This window comes from Nilaparvata lugens, chromosome 4 (assembly GCF_014356525.2).
Source record: "Nilaparvata lugens isolate BPH chromosome 4, ASM1435652v1, whole genome shotgun sequence".
NCBI classification, from domain to species: Eukaryota; Metazoa; Arthropoda; class Insecta; order Hemiptera; family Delphacidae; genus Nilaparvata; species Nilaparvata lugens.
The window spans coordinates 25,081,849-25,097,702 of record NC_052507.1 but is presented as its reverse complement, the minus strand read 5'-3'; the positions used below and the strand labels follow the sequence as shown (position 1 = coordinate 25,097,702).

Here is a 15,854-nt window from a genome sequence, read left to right as displayed (position 1 = left end):
TCTCTCGTGTCTTCGTTTCCAACCAGGGCAATTTCTATGCAAATTGTTTGATTCCTTGACTCTTACACGCCGATGGAAGAAGCGTTGCTCCATTGAGGAGGGTTGCCGCCAAATGTGTTATGTTACTGCCGAGGTGCACTCTCATCGTTTACGGGGTGCCTGCGTCTGCGATAGCGCACCCACTGACGACGAGAAGCCTCCCCCCCATCCCTGACTAGATTGGAAAGTAGCGAAAGGGTGTGAACCTGATACAAACTCCTCGCACTGTGTGTGAGTGAGTGATCTTGTTTGCTTCCTCACGCACATCCTAAAACATAACGAGATGCCTCATGACTATGGCTATGACTACGACTGGCATCACATCTCACATCCCACATCCCACATCACCCCTCACGATTATTGCTACTTGCGTAAAACACGAGCCTTGCATTTGCCCACTTACGCACATATTTGAAAGCATGCCTTCCAGATAAAATGGTCCCCTCTTGCCACTCGTGTGTAGACCTGCCGCCGAGCGATCCCTCGGGCCACAGCTAGCAACTGCCTCTGCTCTGCTTCTTCAGTCGTTTTGCCTCCAACCACCAACAATCGAACTTTTCACACAAAACTTTTACAAGTATAATTGCAATTTAGAATCAGGCAATAGTTAAATTACATGTATTTAATTAGAGTTATTTCCTCTATTCACTTCTCAAATTATTTGTTTCATATCCCTCAATATGATAATAGAATATATTGTTCAATGTGGAATAGTTTCGTGCTTTATAGTGTCAGGAGGTCACTACCAAATTTTTTCACACCAAAATCTAAGTATCTTTCTCGAGAATACGAGTAGTATACACATCATTGGAATCATGCTGAGAGCAGTGCTCTCTGGCATGTACTATTCACTATTTATTGCAAGATCTGATAGACCAACTATTTTTTGGTAAGTTGAATATGAGTTAGTTTAATCAGTTCATTAATTGATCGAGAAAAACAATCAGAGAATTGGATTGGAATAAACTTAAAGTGGCAAAAACACTCACATTATTGAACGAGAATAGTTTTGTGCTGGTATGTGCAGTACACATTATCGAGCCTGACAGAGCCTTGAAAATCAATATTAATCTCGAGTCTATGTCATGTTTTTTATTTTCCACATTTATTTTGATCGACTCAACCTATCACTAAGAAAAATATGGATCAACAACAATATATTATTATAATGAATTCCATCAATCTTGTATTTGCTTATTAATTATGCATTACAACATGATTTATTAAAAATATAATAAATTATTATAATAATTGAATGTCGTATTCAGCAAGTTATTCTAGCCTACTGTTAAGTTTCTTTATGGATGGTGCCATTATTTCCTCTCTCAAAAAATTCCTTCATCAAAAACTATGAATCAGCTTGCAGTGAGTTCAGCTCCATCTGATTATAATATTCTCAAAAATCGATGCAATAGAATATAAAAACTATTACTGTAGTTCGGTTTTGCAACAAACTTGTGAGCTTATTAGTATGATCTGAGGTCGATCTCTCCAGAATGATCAATTGCCAAGTTTCTAGTCAGTAGTGAGCCTAAAGACTTTGCACTGCTCAAAGCAGCAGCAGCAGCAGCCCATTACAAACTATTAATCACAACATGGCTGTGGTAAATAGATTCTAGATCAGAGTCAGAGGCAGAGCCGTCGCCCGTCCAAGCCAATCCATCCTCTCGGTTGCATAATTGGATTTCAGGCAGCTTACCAAATTTTCCCATCTAAGAACTGATTAGCTTGACTAGCTCACTCAACGCATCTCAAATGGATTTACTTGGCTGTGAGGTATTTATAATGTATAATATATTACAATATAATGAATAGTGTGAAACTTCATGGTATCAATTTGATTGAATTTTCAATATCAAAACTGTCAAGTGAAGAAAAGGCTTTAATATTTCAATGAATCTCAAGCTAGAACCTATTCACTGAAAATGCCCTGGAAAGTGTCTAAATTAGATTACATTAGAAGAACAGATAACACTTCAATATGATCAATGTTTCGTGTTTTGATTTCGAAAAATTCATAAATTGTTCTGCCTCATCATAGTTTGTATTTTGTTTGGCATCTTGCCTCCCTTATCATACAATTATCAAATAAAAAATAAAATTAAAATCAAAATATTATTTACTAGGCGGAGTTTGGACTTGGAGAGTCCTCTCTACTTCTCACGTGACGGATATAACTGTATTATCATAATTTATCTTATCATATTTCGTTTAGATGTATGATTGCATCTATGGTATGCAATTTTAAATAGGAATCATGAAAAATAGAAATATCAAAATTAAATGACTTTGATAATGTTTTTTTTATTATATAAAATATAACAATATTGATTTGTGCTCAAATAAAATTGATTATTCATCCATTCTACTTGAATTGGGGAAATTTAGATTTTCAGAGCACTAGTTCATCTTGACAATAATTATAAAATAAAAAATATGTTACTCAGTTGATATGTTACATGGCTGTAGATCACCTATCTCTCCATTACGTTCTCAATAGCTGATCCCAGATCTTCATCCTCAATCAAGTTCTCTTCATCTTCATTTGTCCCTGTTTGACAATTAGTCTGCTTCACTTTCACAAAGGAGTTCCTGTTCAGACCATTGAACTCTACAATGTCATGAACTTTGTCCAGTGTTGCATTATCCAGCGAGGTATTGCGTGATAAAATCCAAGCTTTTTCTGGAAGGAAAAATACAGTAAAATTAAATTTACTCACTATCCGAAATGAGATTTGAAGCTTTTCACGATAAATTCAGGTAATTAGAGAGAAAGAGAAAAATGATCGATTTCCACTGACGTTGACTTGATGTACAATGACTTGATACAAGCCTATTAGTAGCCCCAATACCCTGTTCGATATTAAATTTCAAAGTTAAATTTATCACAACAAATAACTACCGAGTATAAGAGCTACCAATGATATCAGATACATCAAGTCAACGTCAGGAGAGATCAGTATTGTTTTCAGTATTAATTACCAACATTTACCATTTTCAATCTCTGAATAGATTTCCACATTCTTATCTAAAAACAACAATCAAAGTTTCAAAGTAGCAATATCAAAGTTGTCTTGTATATATTGAAATTTCCTATTATCTTCATCTATGGAGAGATCACCACATCCTCTAATCAGGTCTCAATATCTCTGACGGAAGCAAAAGTTTCTGTAATTATATAGCAAATACCCGCCCGATCTCCCAGCTTCTCCACTGCTACAGTGAGATTCATTTCAACCTGTCAGCATTTGTTATGAATAACATTAATGCTTGTTATTGAACCTATGCTGACAGGTGCAAGTGTATCATCGTACTATAGGAGCTACTAGGACTCCTTCTGGGAACTGGGAACAGTAGGAACAGTAGTTAGTAGTTACGTCTACCTCTTTCACTGAATGCGAGCTGATGTTGAAAATTTGCTTCGACAACAAATGATCGTCATTGAACCACTGTTGAATATTGTCGATGAGAGCTGCAATCAAACGGCTGAGCTGGCTGCCAATGCAGGAGAGAGAGTGTGTGTGTGTGTGAGTGAGAGAAGGGCTGCAGGCTGCTAACCAGCTAACTAGGCAATGTGCTCGGTAGACAGTGATCGCATCGCAGTGCCCAGCCTGTGCTCATTGGCTAGAGGTGGGCTGGTAGTGCGGAACTGAACAATTACAAGCACCGCAATTCAGGGTTTGCTGTACCCCCAGTTCCGAAACCCCTTCCGAATCACCCAAACTAGCAGCCGATTCAAGTCCTGTGGGAACGGTATTTGAATAACAAGTCAGTTGTAGGATAGTTTCCACTGACTCGATCCCTGAATCATCAAGAGCCTTCAATCAACATGTATGATTGCTCACAAACAAGCGACGTTCAATCATCGTCTTTGAAATGATTCATTGAATGTCGAATTATCACTCTAAACTATCAACTAGCAATTCATATTCTTGTGTACACATTGAAACAGGATAAACTATCATTCATCAAAGTTTTCCAGTTCATATCAGACTAGAACAATTTTGATTGTTTGAAGACAAATAATGCAACAATAAATACAATAACAAACTGAAGATAATCAGATGGCTACTTAGTAGAGTGAATGGCTACTGAGACCGTAATTAGGTTTGTTTATTTCTTTTTTCTCTTATTTTTCTTAGCAATTTTTCTACCTTGGAAATATTTAAAAGTTTGTTAGACGCTACTTTATCTACTTTAAAAATAACTTCAGTATTTCATATAGTTTTTTTGTCGTTTACTTGAATTTATTGCTGTGGGGATATACTTGTAGTGATGTACTTTATATTCTATATATTTTCAGTATTTTATATATTTTTTCTTTTGTATAAAAATAATATAAATTCACCACTCATTGCATCTGTTGTGGTGTGGTGTAGTTCTACAGTAGTATCATAGCCTACTATAGCTATAGATTATAGCCTATTACTTAGATTATCTAAAGTAAGCAGTATTAATATATAAAGTAATATTATATATTATCTAATATAGTATTATAATATATATTATATCTATATTATATAATACTATACTATCTAAAGTAAACATATATCAATAAGTAGTATTCAATTTTTACTGCAATTCAATTTTATTTTTAATATTCTTATTTTTTTTTATTCTTACTATGTATAATGAATTATTGTAATATGTTGTTATGGAAACAATTTTTGGGAGGAATCCTGTATACTTCCATGTTTTCATAAATAAATAGATACTAGTTAAGATTCATAGCTATTGACAATAAACTTACTATCCTCATTAAACGGTTGAAATAGGCAAAATAGATAAAAACTAGTTATTGTGGATAATTGTAGCACAAAATGAAAAGGTAGAAATCTTTTAAATTCATTAAACCGTAAAATTTATTCAAATACAATGACTTACGCATATGCATTAGTGGAAGTTGGGTACAGCTCCATGCGACCGCATAGCTGTCCTTTTCAATTGCCAAAATATGGTATTGGAAGCTCTGCATTCCCACTCCTGTTTAATTCAGGAAAAAAATATGAGAACGGTTGCAATAATGGTTCTTGTTTCATAATGAATCAAACATTTTTGTTGGCGTTAATTTGAAGAAATTATCAAATTATTTTATCCTCATATAGTACAATAGAATGGTCTACATAGTGACATATAGAAAGATATATTGATTAATTTCTGAATATAATTGTGTTCTTGTTAAATAATGTATAAGTTTATCAATACATTGTTCTCAATATATCTGTTCTAAATAGAATAAATTTCAAGTCATAGCTCATCTAATACCACACATTTATGTGTTCTTGTTTTATTTTAAATAAAGTATAAGTTTATTTATTTTAAAGTATAAGGTTATCAATACATTGTTCACAAGAAATCGCTTCACTTATATGGGCTACTTAATTCAAATGATTAAAAACTTGTAAATGACCAATGGTCGAAACTATAGTCGTTAAAATATTTTAAAGTTTTTAATAAAGGGTACTACAAGTTTTTATATTGTTTTTATTAAGATATTTTTTCTAAATAGAATAAATTCCAAGTCATAGCTGATTTAATACCACACATTTATTTACAAGAAAAATGCACCATTAAAAAATTAAAATTTTGATTTTTTCGGATCTTTTGCATTTGCGCTAAAACATCCTGTTTTATTGATTTTAATTTGTAAACTCTTCAACACGTTTGTAGAGTTTCAAACTGTAAACCATAAAAGTGGAAAATTGTTACAATGAAGATAAAAAATAAGCTAAATTTAACAAATCTTGGAATTTCTTCCAAGAAACATTGAATTACTGTTATTATTGAAAAAAAATGTATAGCTGAAACTTGAAATGCGATCAGAAGAGACTCCTCATAGTTCACTCATTTAAAGTAACTCTCGACATAAAAATTTAACTGAGACATTTCTTGTGCTATAAAGACTTTATTATACCCTTTTGCTAATGTGAAAAACATTTAAGATGGATAAATTACCTGGAAGACTGAAGAATAATTCCAACTGTCCATCTTTTAGAACTTTTCCAAATCCTTTACTTACAATGCGACCAGCGGGCCTGTAACATGAAATAAATCAATATTGTGGTGATACGGTAATAATAATAATGTTGTGTTTAGAGGTTTGAAGTGACTTACAACATTCTTATTCCATTTTGATTTCAAATATATTTAAAAAATTAAATAAATTCATAGACTTTCCAACTTCAACATTGAAAAATATTCAGATATGAATTGCATTAAATGCTCTCACTTGGTTTTCCTCAAGATAGGCTACCTAGAATATAATGTATCCTACAGCATTCAATTGTATAGAATACCTACAATGCATTCTGGGTACATTGGTTTTCCTCAACTGAAAGTTATTTTCATCTTATATTTTAATTGACATGTTTTTTTGGTAATTTCAATGTCACATAATTTTCCACTTCGTTTTTCATTTGTCTCGATTGGATAATTATTGATAACCGTTGGTTTTTCTCCTGTTAGTGTTCTATATAACAGGAGAGAATACATTTTTTTTATTTTAAAACTACCTACTTCACTTCAAAACTCGCATTATTATGAAACACTGGCTCTCAGTCACCAGATACTCACCACGAAACTCTTGAATATTCCACATTGACTTTGTCTTCCGATTTTGTGATAAATTTGGGTGAATTACATTTTGTGAATCTTCTCTCAATGAAAGAGCCCAGAGCCTCGATCTCGTACCATGTCCCTTCTATCTGAAAAATCAGAGTACATCCCAACAATAATTGGCAGTAATTGTCAATAATGAAAATATAAATTTGAATAATTGAATTATTGGATTTGATTGAGGTCAAGTCCATAAATGGGTTAAAGGAGTAAGTAAGTCCGAGAAGTAAGTAATAAGTAGTAGTAGTAGTTTTTTTTTCAAACTTGGTAGAAGTGAGAGTACATCTTCATAATAGATTAATTTATAGAGTTCACAGCTAATAGCAAAATTTTGATACCTAAAATGGATGCATTATTGTGAAATCATTCTTATGTTTGAATAATTATGAATTGTGTGTTCAACTGAAAGCCTACAAAAATGCATTTGTAATATATCATTGAACCTTGCTGATTATATTCCTTGCTATTCAATTATTTATCAATATTAATTTTTGTCGGAAATAGAGGACAAGCATTTTCAAAATATAATACAATCTAATAATGTATAAATGTTGAAAAATAGCAAGTTCTAAATTTCAAAGAATTCTCAATCTCAAACTAGAACAAAAATTCAATTCTACAAAATTTCTAGCTGTTCAGCTACTATAGAAACGATAATGAATCAGTAAATCTCGAGAGATCCTTTAGTGAAATAGCTTACCAATGTCCAATAAAACTAGAAGTTTTTTTTATTATTTAAGTTTTCCACTAATTTCACATCAATTTCTATTGATTCGATTACCGTACTTCAATTACTGGACTATTTCTTCATTAATTCGTCACTTACATCTGAAACTTTGAAGTTCTCTGCTGTTAAAAGTTCTGGACAACTTCCGAAGTAAAGGTGTCCTTCTATACAATGAATTGCGATGACGCAGAAAACTGCTACCAAAAGAAAGTTCATTGACTGAAAAGATGGAAAACAACATATCAGAAAATAAAATATTGTGAAAGATGATTTTTAAACTCAATTTCTGAACTATTATTAGGTACTCTTATTTCCACAAAAGCACTCAATAACTATTCACAGAATAATAATTAAGATAAGTCATGTTAAAAATTGTGATTAAAAGTAATGTGGAGTGAATATTGCAAATTATCCTTTTTGTAACGACCACCAAAAAATCACGAATAAATTTTGAACATAGAATTAATGCATTGCTTGCTTCCCAGCAAATCACAGTGCTGGAATTCCTTAGAATGTTTCCTCTGCCAGTGAATTGGAAATTGAAAATTTGTATTTGAGAACTGAATAGCCATGAAATATTGTAATTGAATATAATGAATAAATTGATATATAATGATATATTGATTTGATATAATAACAAGAAGTAGCTCACCTTCTCCATGATGATAACTTGAAGCTCTCGCACAATAATGAATGGTTATTCATATGAAGCTTCCCAATTTAAAGGAACCTCTTTTATCTATGAGCATCCATTTTATTTATTCAGTTCATCTGCTTGATAAATACGACTTGAAACAAATGTAATTCCCTTGTAGGTACTCGAGTGATAAAACTGATGTTTGTTTTGTACGGACATGTTCTGTATGTTAAATAATCAATCTTGTTCTGAAGCTACTCATGGAATCAGCCTTAACTTGATTAGGAACAAAAACAAATACACAAACATCTACCAATTCAGAGTCTCGAGTGCTTAACTATTGGAAATTTCAATATTGAGTGAATTTTTAAAAGAAGCTTCATGGACTATAGTATAGCAGTAGATGGTACCGATATTTTCAATCATCAATTTAAATAATCACTTGAAAACTAATTCCGTATCAATTTAAAATAATGAAAAAAATATTTTATATCACACTAAATTCATCAATTTCTGTTTCTTAAGAGTAGCAGTATGGAAAACTTATATTGTGGAGGAGATTTTTAATATTGTAATCCTCTACGGATTTGAACAAAGTTTGGTTATCACCAGTTGTAGTCGATTTATATGTTGAATAAGATTATAATAATTTGGTCAATATCCTATTAGAGACAGAGCATATATGCAGTTTGAGCCTACAAAACGACTCCTCTTTTGGAATTCATTCCAATTCTGCCGGAAATTTTGTTTCATTCCTTCACCCACGGTAATTACTGATATCAATTATGTCCAACTATAAACGTACACGTACGTATGTGGAAATCATCATTACTTATTAAAAGTAGCCTAAGCTTTATTGTCGATCAGTCGAACTGGTTCAAACTTATTTCATTGGGTAATGATGGTTAATGATGGTAAGAATTTGTTCGCAACTTGAAGGACGTAATCAAAGTACGCAAGAAAGTTTTCTTGGAGACAATCTTTTCTTATCAGTTTTTCTCTCTTCTCTCACATTTTCTCTTGCTTTCTAACCGATTCGTTTCTAAGATTTCGTTCTGCCTCGACTCTTTAGTAGCCAGCGTTGAGCATTGCAGCTGGCAAATGTGCTCGAAACGAGACCAGCAGAACTGGAAAGTGTCGCCGAGTCGCAGCTGATAATCTCATATGAAGTCGTGGGCGGGCGGACCGCCCCTGGCTTTCCATAGCGCAGTCGGTTGTAGGAAGTGCGTGAGATAATTTTTGAGAGCAAGTTACAAAGAAGTCCAATTTGCCCGGGAAAGGCATGTGACGTGACTGCCGCTATGGACCAAGATAAAGTTCGTTTTTTGCGTCTGTAAGCGAGGGTGGAAAATAACGATAAAGGTTGGCAACATTTTGGAAATTTCTGCTGAGCAAGCGAATTCCGAACAGGCACTTATCTCACCCAGATTGCTTATGGGACCTTCAATTTTTTTCTTAGGCACAATGCGGTCTTGAATATTATCCTGGACCTCATAACAAGTCATTTTAGGCTCTTCTCCAATACCTAGGAATATGAGTTGGTGGGAAGGAAAAATGAACTGTCAAGCAGGGGGATAATTTCAACGCATTTTATGCGAATCTGTCATGATAGATAGATTATTTATTTTGAAACCACCATAAAATTTATATGTACGTCATATCAATTTAATCTATAGACTATCTATAAAATCCCCAAATAAGAATTGGTATTGTTTACAACGAAAAATAATTTTTTGTTGCAAATTCATGTTCAGTAATGCAACACCAATAATAACCTACTAGGTATATTATAGTAGATAAAGTACCGTACTATATTATGAAAACTATCATAATTATTACTGATGGCATTAATTGGGTCACCTCATTTTACCACAATCAATTACCATTCATTTTAATATTATATCGATGATTTTTTGTTATGGATGTAATTCATATGTGTAGATTTATACACATTGGATATAATATAATGGTGATAATATTATTACTTTGCTCTAACGAGTATCATCCATGATCAGTTGAAATCTATTCTTTGATAGAACAAGAGAACTCATCACTAATAAAACTTGAAGAACTTTTACTATTGCCATGGAATTTTATTATAAAAAAATAATACAGATCAACTCGAGTAAGGGTATATAATGGTGATAATTGACTATTATTAATTTTGTTTTGTCGCTTTTCATTCAAGATCGTTAGTTGAATTCTATTTTTAGATAGAACAAGAGAATTCATCACTAATAAAATCTTATGAACTTTTACTATTGTCGTGGGATCCTACTTTAATACTGTTTATCTCGAGTCACTAGATACATATAATTAGCCCTTACAAGATCAGTGCTCCTCAGTCTTAATATTTATTAGGTTTAATACAATGTAAATTATTTTAGGAGAGGAAATAAAAAGCATATAAATTCCAATAACTGTGTTATTCTATCATTTGTATTATCTTATATTCATTATATTTTGTATTACATAATATTTTTGATATATTCAAATCGATGACCATGGATTTCAATTCTTATCACAGTCATCTTGGACTATTGTCACGAAGTATCTCCTGCTCAGCCCATTCTCTTCGATAACGTCATACAAGTCAGTCAGAGTATCATTGCTCATACTTCTTTTGCTCGACAAGATCCATCCTTGCTCTGCAAATTTCAAAATTAATTGCACAGTTGATAATATATACTTTATTTTAGTATATTTTCCTTCAAATCAAAATAATAAGTTACAACTGTGATGTTGAAGTATCAACATTAAAATATAAAATAAAATTATAAAATTTGAATAAAATCAAATAAAACTCTGTGTATCGTATCATAATAAACAATGTAATTATATTAAGAAAAATATTATCTTACGTATTTTCTCTCTCCACAGCAAAAGGAATACTCACTTTCTGACCACAATCAATGCTCAAGAGGTTCAATTTTCTTTCAACTGAGAATTGATTGTTCTAAGATAAATTCTGGTAGTTCCACTCGAATTCAACACAAATAATAATTATATGTTTTTCAATGTGTACTAATTAACATAAATTTACTAAATTCTTAGAGTACAATCATTGCAGAGTTCATGTCTGTCATAGAATTCGATTGAACCCTTGGGAGTTGAAATAGTTTTTATAAAAGTGAAAAATTAATCGATGTGTTAGATATTGAGAAACTTACGAATATTGAAGAAAGGGAATTGAGTGCAAGACCATGCAAGAATATAATCCCCTGGTTGATAGTCCAGAATATGTATGGAATTTTCTGAGCACTAAAAACTGGAACAAATAAAATTTAATCATATTTTTGGTAGACATATTAAAATAATCTGCCACATAACTTAGAATAAGCTAGGTATCTTTATTATGAATAAGAAATTGATTTATAGAAATAGATTAGTAATTTAATAAGTTATTGATTTTATAGAAATAGATTAGTAATTTAATAAGTTATTGATTTTATAGAAATTAATTTTAGTAATTTATTTATTTTATAGCAACCAAATTACTGTGTTGACAAAAATAATTAATGAGGACTGGAATACGGTAATCGATAACTGATTAAATTCTTGTAATAACAAATTTAATAAATCGCACTCATTCTAGAATACATTGTCAACTTGAAATAGAAAATAATGAATTTAGAAACAATGGTGAAAGGTGAAATATTTTTTCATTTGTTGGTAGTCTTCGGGTAATCATATAGTCATATAAGCCTATTTTCATATGTTTTTTTCTTTGAAGTATGCCTTCGATAAGGCATGAATATTCTCTCTTGTATCACGAAAATGAAAATTAAAAAAATATTGAATAGGAATTTCTTAATATCTTCCTTTTAAAATAATTAATTATACATAATATGCCATTTTGTGAGCGTTCCAAGTAATATATAACTTATTTTCGATACTCATAGAGCAATCATTCTGTATCAATAAGGTTTGGATTTCTATGGAATAAGATTTGCAGTTGCTGGTAATCAGTCAGACATCAATTTACCTGGTAATCTGATATTCAACTGCAGTCTTCCTTCTTTTAATTGTCTTCCTGATCCTGAAGTGCTTATCAGAATTGGAGATTCCCTGCAATACAAATTTATTCGCTCATAATAGAATCATTACAGTTTCATTCTCATAGTTTCAAAATTTAATTCGAGACAACCTGAAAGATGGTTCGTAAATACAGAGTAATAAGTTAGTGTCTAAGTTTGAAGAATAGAATAATCTTTAATGGATTATTTTAATAATAAACAAGAGGATAATTTCTATTGTGATTTCTTAATTTCTTATGTTTTTATTGGTTTCTACCATCGGATATTGCACTATTTATGGCATGTCACTCCTTCAATATCCATTTATTCATTTATATAATAAGTACTTTATCAAAATGATAGGGAGAGGAAAAATGAGGTAACCTTGTGCTATTCCTCTCCTAAATTTAGATACCGGTAACACATAGTCCGAAATAGGTTAAGTCTTGTAGCTCTTCAATTCACAAAATGTCCAGTCCTTAAGTATTTTCACAAAGTAGGTTTTCAAATATAGAGCTTCAAAACTGAACATAGAAGAGATATTTCACATTATTATAACTAAAATAGGAAATATACAAAACAATGCTTTGTTCTACTTCACTGAATTCTAAATTTATTTTTATCTTGAGTAATATTATTGTACAAAATGAGAAAAATGAATAAAATAATAGAACATAATGGACATGGTAGATTTGATTGCAGTGCACAGTAAAAATAGATCCATAACTACAGGAATAACGTTTTACGGTTATATTCAGATAACAATCACAATTCACTATATTCGAATTTATAAACGAAGTGAGAAAATAAACTTTTCAAGATTAATTCAACTCACCCCAACTTCCTTGTATAAATGAACTCAAAGTTTTTTCCACCAGTAAGTGTAAACATTGGTGTATTACAACGAGTGATGGATGACTCAATGAAAGAACCTGTAGACTCGATTTCATACCAAGTGCCCTCCAACTGTAAAAAGGAAAGAATATTTTTCAAGAAAAATAGCAGATAGGAGCAAACATGATTTTTAACTAGGTAGGTACGCTTATGAAAAACCGATTTAAGAATTTCTTGAATCTATACCCTTTATTTTTGATTGAGTGGAAATGGAATTTGTAATTTAGAAAATGGCAGAATTGAATGATCAAGGATGAAGAATCAAATTTTAGGGATTGGCGTTTAACAAAATTTCTCAAATACTACTCAGTGAATGAAAAATAAGTTGAGCAAAATCCTCCTTATCAGAATGATTAGAAATCATTTGTAATTTAATAATTATTTTTTGTGATGGATTAGGCTGTTAGTTCAGTCAACAAAAGATTATAGAGGATGCTATATGAAAATCATTAATTTCTCTGTTATTCTCCGACCAATCTTAATAAATGAGGTATCCTTGAAAAAATTTGCTAACTTTTTTGTCTCTTATAAATTTTCTATAAAGTGAACGGTTTTCGTGAAATTTGCAATAAAAAATTTAAAATGGCAGCCACTTTGAAAATGTTTTATTTTATTTTTTCAAGTTGAGTCTTTATAGCATGAATATTCATGCCAAACTTCAGATCAATACATCATTTCGTTCTTGAGATAAAAATTCCTAAGTGAAAAAAACAAAATGGCAACTATAAGGATAACCGCTGAGATTTGGTCACTTAAAATACGACACTTGTAGTCTCCTATCATTCAGGAAGAAAACCCTAAAATGTTCAACACTACTTCTGAAACACTGTATATGAACATGCCAGATTATAATCATAATACGAACCGATGTTAAGTTGAAATCATCCACTGGTTGAAGGTATGGACAGCTTCCGAGGAAAAAATGTCCATGACAGCTGGATGCCAAGAATAATACTATCCAGGTACAAGCATTGAGGGTCTCAGTTTTCTGAAAAGTGAAAGATTTTATACTTTTGCTATTTTATGAGAAGACATTTCAAATTGGCTCACTTATTCTAATAATTGAAAATAACAATCCTCAACAAATTATAATTTCATGATGAAATCCCTCAAATTTGTGAAACGGTAGACTAGTTGATTTTTTTATTTTTAATTGATTTAACTCACAATTCTCAACAGTGACGTTATTATATTAAAGGCATTTATATCTAAATCTACCGGTACATCATTTCAACATTCAAAACTTTCTAAAAAATCTACAATTTTCAGGAAGTTTTTAATAAATTATATAACTTCAAAAAATGTCAATGCTTTATTTCAAAACGAATGTTTCAAATTGTATTTGCCGTTGTTGAACAAATTCTATTTTGTAATGACAATAAATTATTTTGATTTAAATGTGAGGAAAGGGGAAGTTTTTATCTTCTGGTATAACATGATAATTTTCGGATGTGCTGAGGTGTCTCTAGTCAAAATACCATTTCTATATTGATTAATGGAGGATGAAAAAATATATTAATAACAATAAATCAAGTTGATTAATTGAATAAAAATAAATATTGGATGTCTTTTGCGACTCACCTTCATGATTGTGGAGAGGTTGCAAATTACGATGTTTCTCAAGCAAAATCACAAAACTAAATTTTGGAGGAAACATTTTATAACAAACGTATTTTATTGAACCTAGATAAAATAGAAGTGGTCATAAAATAATGAATCATTCTGTTTTCGAGCGCTTCGGATTAGGAATGAATTGCGTCAACAATAGATACAGCATTGACTATTTTCATTAGGAAGGCCTGCCAATCAGAAATTGGCCAATCATTGACTACGGTACTTTTGCATGTTTTATAACTGTTTTCTTCATTAGGTCATCATTTTAAATTCAGTTTAAATTCGAATCATTGCTTTGCCACATTCTATTTTCGATAATTCGATGATCATTGTTCACAATTAAACAACTAATCACAGTGCTCATAAAAAACTGAAAAGCTTTGAACTTGAAATATTGTGAATCACATTTCCAAGCAAGTACCTGGATTACGTAGTTCTTTTGTTGACAATAATGTGATTCCCCTTAGAATATGAATAATATGAAAACAAGAGTTGCCTGCTGTAAACAGCATTTTAGGAATAGCTTCCTGGCATTCAAATTTGCGACGTGGATTACAATGAATAAAAAATGTAGGTACATATAATGTGATTTATTGATAATCTTGAAGGTAAACAAATCAAATTGTATTACAAAATGACTACTCTTCTCAATATTTTTTATAAGTTACAAATTCATCCAATGATTATGGAGCAAATTATTACACCTTTCACAGAAACTACAGTTTTTTTTATTGTATGATGATATCGGTAGATAATGCTACATCAAATTGGAAACTTTCGTTGTATTTATCTTATTATGATGAATGATTTGTATTTATACTCTGTCCAAATTGGCATGAGCGCTGAAAGATTAAGCCGACTCTCGCTCCCCCACGCGCAGGCACACACGCCCGACCTACCTGCGCCATTGATATACTATGTATACTACTTGATATACAGGTAGGCAGACCGTCCCTTTACTCACACACAAAAGGAGACTGCGCTTGTGTGTGTGAGTAGTAGGAGCCTAATCCTTCAGAGCTCATGCCAATTTGAACAGAGTATAACTTACACTTAACAGAATATCATTGGTACAATGCTTCTTCCACGGAAAAGAGAATTTTTATTTATCAAAATGAATCTTTACCTCATCACAATAGTAGAATTTCCTATTACCGTACCCGTTCTTCTACTGTCAAATTTAATGATCTGTCTCTTTCCAGATCTGTGTTAGATCTGCCTTTTGTCTTTTCAGTTCTGTCTCTTTTTAATATTTTCTACTAGGAAAAATGAATAAGTGGAAGCACTTTAACAAGCAACACTGCAATCAGAC

The 15,854-nt window shown here is 31.6% G+C and overlaps 2 protein-coding genes across 2 annotated transcripts; both read right to left on the bottom strand.

Annotated features, from left to right (window-relative positions):
• Window positions 1-1,903: 1,903 nt before the first annotated feature.
• LOC111046805 (apolipoprotein D) lies at window positions 1,904-8,170 on the bottom strand. The gene is made up of 6 exons (XM_022332442.2): window positions 8,034-8,170; window positions 7,481-7,600; window positions 6,613-6,743; window positions 5,995-6,074; window positions 4,924-5,022; window positions 1,904-2,722 (listed from the first exon to the last, which is right to left on the bottom strand). The coding sequence occupies exons 1-6, from the start codon at window positions 8,040-8,042 to the stop codon at window positions 2,514-2,516; spliced, it is 648 nt and encodes a 215-aa protein (XP_022188134.2). The 5' UTR covers window positions 8,043-8,170; the 3' UTR covers window positions 1,904-2,513.
• Window positions 8,171-10,435: 2,265 nt separating this feature from the next.
• LOC111046804 lies at window positions 10,436-14,660 on the bottom strand. The gene is made up of 6 exons (XM_022332441.2): window positions 14,510-14,660; window positions 13,794-13,916; window positions 12,870-13,000; window positions 12,004-12,086; window positions 11,189-11,286; window positions 10,436-10,666 (listed from the first exon to the last, which is right to left on the bottom strand). The coding sequence occupies exons 1-6, from the start codon at window positions 14,513-14,515 to the stop codon at window positions 10,631-10,633; spliced, it is 477 nt and encodes a 158-aa protein (XP_022188133.2). The 5' UTR covers window positions 14,516-14,660; the 3' UTR covers window positions 10,436-10,630.
• Window positions 14,661-15,854: the final 1,194 nt, after the last annotated feature.

Bases quoted from the DNA above. Each gene is read 5' to 3' on its own strand.
- LOC111046805 (XM_022332442.2), bottom strand. The intron at 6,744-7,480 runs GTAAGTGACGAA...CTGATTTTTCAG, and splicing joins AGAACTTCAAAGTTTCAGAT to ATAGAAGGGACATGGTACGA. The intron at 2,723-4,923 runs GTAAGTCATTGT...TTTTCCTTCCAG, and splicing joins ACTTCCACTAATGCATATGC to AAAAAGCTTGGATTTTATCA.
- LOC111046804 (XM_022332441.2), bottom strand. The intron at 13,001-13,793 runs GTTCGTATTATG...TCCTTTTTACAG, and splicing joins ATGATTTCAACTTAACATCG to TTGGAGGGCACTTGGTATGA. The intron at 11,287-12,003 runs GTAAATTGATGT...TATTTGTTCCAG, and splicing joins GTTGAATATCAGATTACCAG to TTTTTAGTGCTCAGAAAATT.